The following is a 3,194-nucleotide window of genomic DNA, read 5'->3' as shown; positions in this document are numbered from 1 at the left end:
TTGTTTGCAACATATTTTAAAATGTATTTTATTCCTGCGATGACAAAACTGAATTTTCAGCATTGTTGCTCCAGTCTTCAGTGTCACATGATCCTTCAGAAATCATTCTGATATGCTGAAAAAACCTTATCTTATTATTAATCTTGAAAAAGCAACACAAGAAACTGTTGCTTAATATTTTTTGTGGAAACCCTGATAGATTTTTGTAATATTCTAAAGGTTTTTACTGCTAAGTTTGATCAATTTAATGCACCCTTGCTGAATTAAAGTATGCACTTCTATTTTTTAAATTATTCTTACCTCAAACTTTTGAATGGTTTTTAAATGGTTTATGCAAAAATATTAAACAGCACAACTATTTCAGCATTGATAATAATTACATTAATAACAAAATTACATTTAATTACAAATGACATTTACACAAAATATATTAAAATAGAAATTTTTATATTTCACAATATTAGTTTTTATTGTACTTATGAGCAAATAAATGCAGCCTTGATCAGCATGAGAGAGTTCGTTCAAAAACATTTAAAAAAAAAAAATCTGAATTATTCCAAACTTTTGACCAGAACTTTATATCTTCAGAAGGACAATTGTTTTTTTATTATTATTATTTAATGCAATGCAATGCAATATTGCCCAGCCCTAAACCAGAATCATTTGTACGCTAAGTGCAAATCAGTCTGATCTGTATTGCCTATTTATTATGTTTAATGCATTTAGACCAGGTTAGAGAATAACATCTGTTCATCTTTAGCGCGTGGGAACACCACTGTGTGTGGAGAGTACAACTTTGCAGCTGATCCTGAAGCAGCATATATTGTTCTGAATGAATTTATTTGCCCAGTTTACATTGCAACCTGGGAGTTCACGTGTCGCAGTAAAATACCCTGGGTGAGATTTGCATTTCTTAAACATTATTAGAATGTATAGAGATGATTATGTATTATGTAAATACAACTGTTGGTGGTTTATACATTCCTGAATATGCAGCCATATCGATGTTATATTATACAATATCTGCACACGTCTGTTTCAGGAGTTCTGTGATGGTTGGCTGGCTCAGGACACAGATAAAGCTCGGTTTATGAAGCAGATCTTTAAGAATAGCATGGAGTGCACCTACAGCGAGAGGATTGAGAAGGAGCTGGTGGATGGGCAGGGATTCGTCTCCTGTGATTCTTATGCCATGGCAGCAGCCATAGACGAGACATATATCATTGAAACTGAACACAAAGCCGTCACTGTAGAGCTGGCGGGGAACTGCTGCCGGGGAATGATGGTTGTAGATCACCTCGATATCCTGAAGAAGACTCACGAAGCCCACATCTTGAAGAAGGTGGACTTGGAGAGGTTTAAAGTGCTCATGATGAATGCTTTGAAATAAATGATCATTAGTATCCATGTCTGGAATTATCTTACGATATTTTTTATAAACATCTTTGTGGAAATTTTTTTTTTGCTACTGGCTACTTCATCAGATTTCACTTTTTTACAAAATCATAAAACCATTCACACAGAAATAACAGTCAGCTGTTGAATGAGATAAATTACATTTTGATTAAAAAAAAAAAACTACTAATGTTTTGAATATTGTTATCTTTTGTGGATCCAGTGATTTTATGAGTGAACATTCAGAACTGGAAATCGGTTTTATTTTATGATTTATTTTGTTGATGAGTCAACTATTTTTCACTAGACAAGTTTGCTTAAAAAGCATTATATTTACACATTTGAGAGCATGTCTTGGCATTTTGATACAAAACATGTTATTCACGTTGAAGGTGTTATTCAGTATCCCTTTCGGCCTCGGAATCGAGATCTGGTGTCCAGCTATAATAAAAGAAAAATGAAAGCGCTTTTATTATACAGTGAAGGTATTCTGACGTGTTAGCATGTGCACTTGGCTGTAGTTGGTTTAAAACAGAGCTATAAAATTTATGAAATAAAATAAGACTAAATTAGACTCAAGGCAGTAGCACACAGGTACAAATTACTGATTAAAAGTTAACTGAAAAAACATATACAAAAAAAAAAAACACTGAATCATACTTAATTTAAGATAGTTGCCAAGGCACCATTTCTAATTTTCATTTAGTTTAACTTAAAGGCAGGGTATGTGATTTTTCAAAAACACTTTTAAAAACTGATTCGGGCCGAATAGCAAAACAAACTTGTAGCCAATCAGCAATAAGGGGCGTGTCTACTCGTGATGTGGAGGAGAGAGCTTTCAGTGCATGGGACGGACATTAGCCGAGCGACAGAAAGATAGAGATGGTGGATAAAAAACAAAAGAGGAAAACATCTGCGGAACGATAAGGCAAGAAGTAGGACCCGTGTAAATATCGGATCAGCTTTCCAGCGCTGGAGAGAACACAAGGAGCGGAGGCCTGCGATCGGACACCGAGGTTGCTTTGTTTCTTCTCAATAGGCGAGTAACACCGTGTCTACAACAGCTAAAGTCTGCCTACACTGGACGCGATCAAACAACATTGTCAGCACGTCATAAATAGAACCCGGCAGCAGCTTTCTGTCGGGGATTTGTTGCGCCGAGCCGCTCACGTCCGTAGACACGGTGTAACATTGGTTTTGCTTTGTTTCACAGAACCAATCGTTGCCTGGGTTGCGTACGTATATATGTGGGGCGGAGCTATCAAAATAGGGGCAAGAACCTTTTGGGGTAGGGGCGTGTTTGTTTTGGTGATTTCAAATATCAACACTGGCTACCAGAAATCACTTACTCTGCCTTTAATGAAAATGAATGTGAACTCACACACATTACCAGCATGCAGGAAATAAAGCACACAATTTTAACTCTTGGGTGCAAAATTAGCTGGAAGGCAACCATATGTTTTCTGACACTGGTAATTAATCTGTGCATTATTATTATTATTATTTTTAAATGAAGGCATTTCTTATTTTCTTTTAGTTACATATTTCAGAAAATAGAGAGGGGGAGTATGAGGGACCATAACATAACCATATATGGCAAAAGACAAACACAGGCCAGGAATTTATGATACAGTTAAAATAAGAAAAGGAAGAGCAGAGGATTTCAAATCTTTCATATTAAAACACTGTATAACAATGTAAAAAAACTGACTTATTTTGAGATGGCATGATGTACAGTACATCATGGGAAAAAAATGGAAGCTTGACACGCAAGTTCTGGATCTTTTCCAAAACGCTTT

At 35.7% G+C, this 3,194-nt stretch overlaps 1 protein-coding gene across 1 annotated transcript in view; it reads right to left on the bottom strand.

The window, feature by feature from the left end:
• Nucleotides 1–1,625: 1,625 nt before the first annotated feature.
• The window catches only part of coa5 (cytochrome C oxidase assembly factor 5), a 4,278-nt gene continuing 2,709 nt past the window's right edge, over nt 1,626–3,194 (bottom strand). Inside the window, exon 4 of the mRNA XM_016523316.1 lies at nt 1,626–1,836. Within this exon, the coding sequence (XP_016378802.1) occupies nt 1,795–1,836 (42 nt within the window). The 3' untranslated portion in view covers nt 1,626–1,794. The remainder of the gene's footprint in view (nt 1,837–3,194) is intronic.

This window comes from Sinocyclocheilus rhinocerous, unplaced genomic scaffold (genome assembly GCF_001515625.1).
Source record: "Sinocyclocheilus rhinocerous isolate Xijiao unplaced genomic scaffold, SAMN03320098_v1.1 scaffold1441, whole genome shotgun sequence".
Classification (NCBI taxonomy): domain Eukaryota; kingdom Metazoa; phylum Chordata; class Actinopteri; order Cypriniformes; family Cyprinidae; genus Sinocyclocheilus; species Sinocyclocheilus rhinocerous.
The sequence above is the reverse complement of the archived record's forward strand: the minus strand, read 5'-3'. Positions and strand labels throughout refer to the sequence as shown.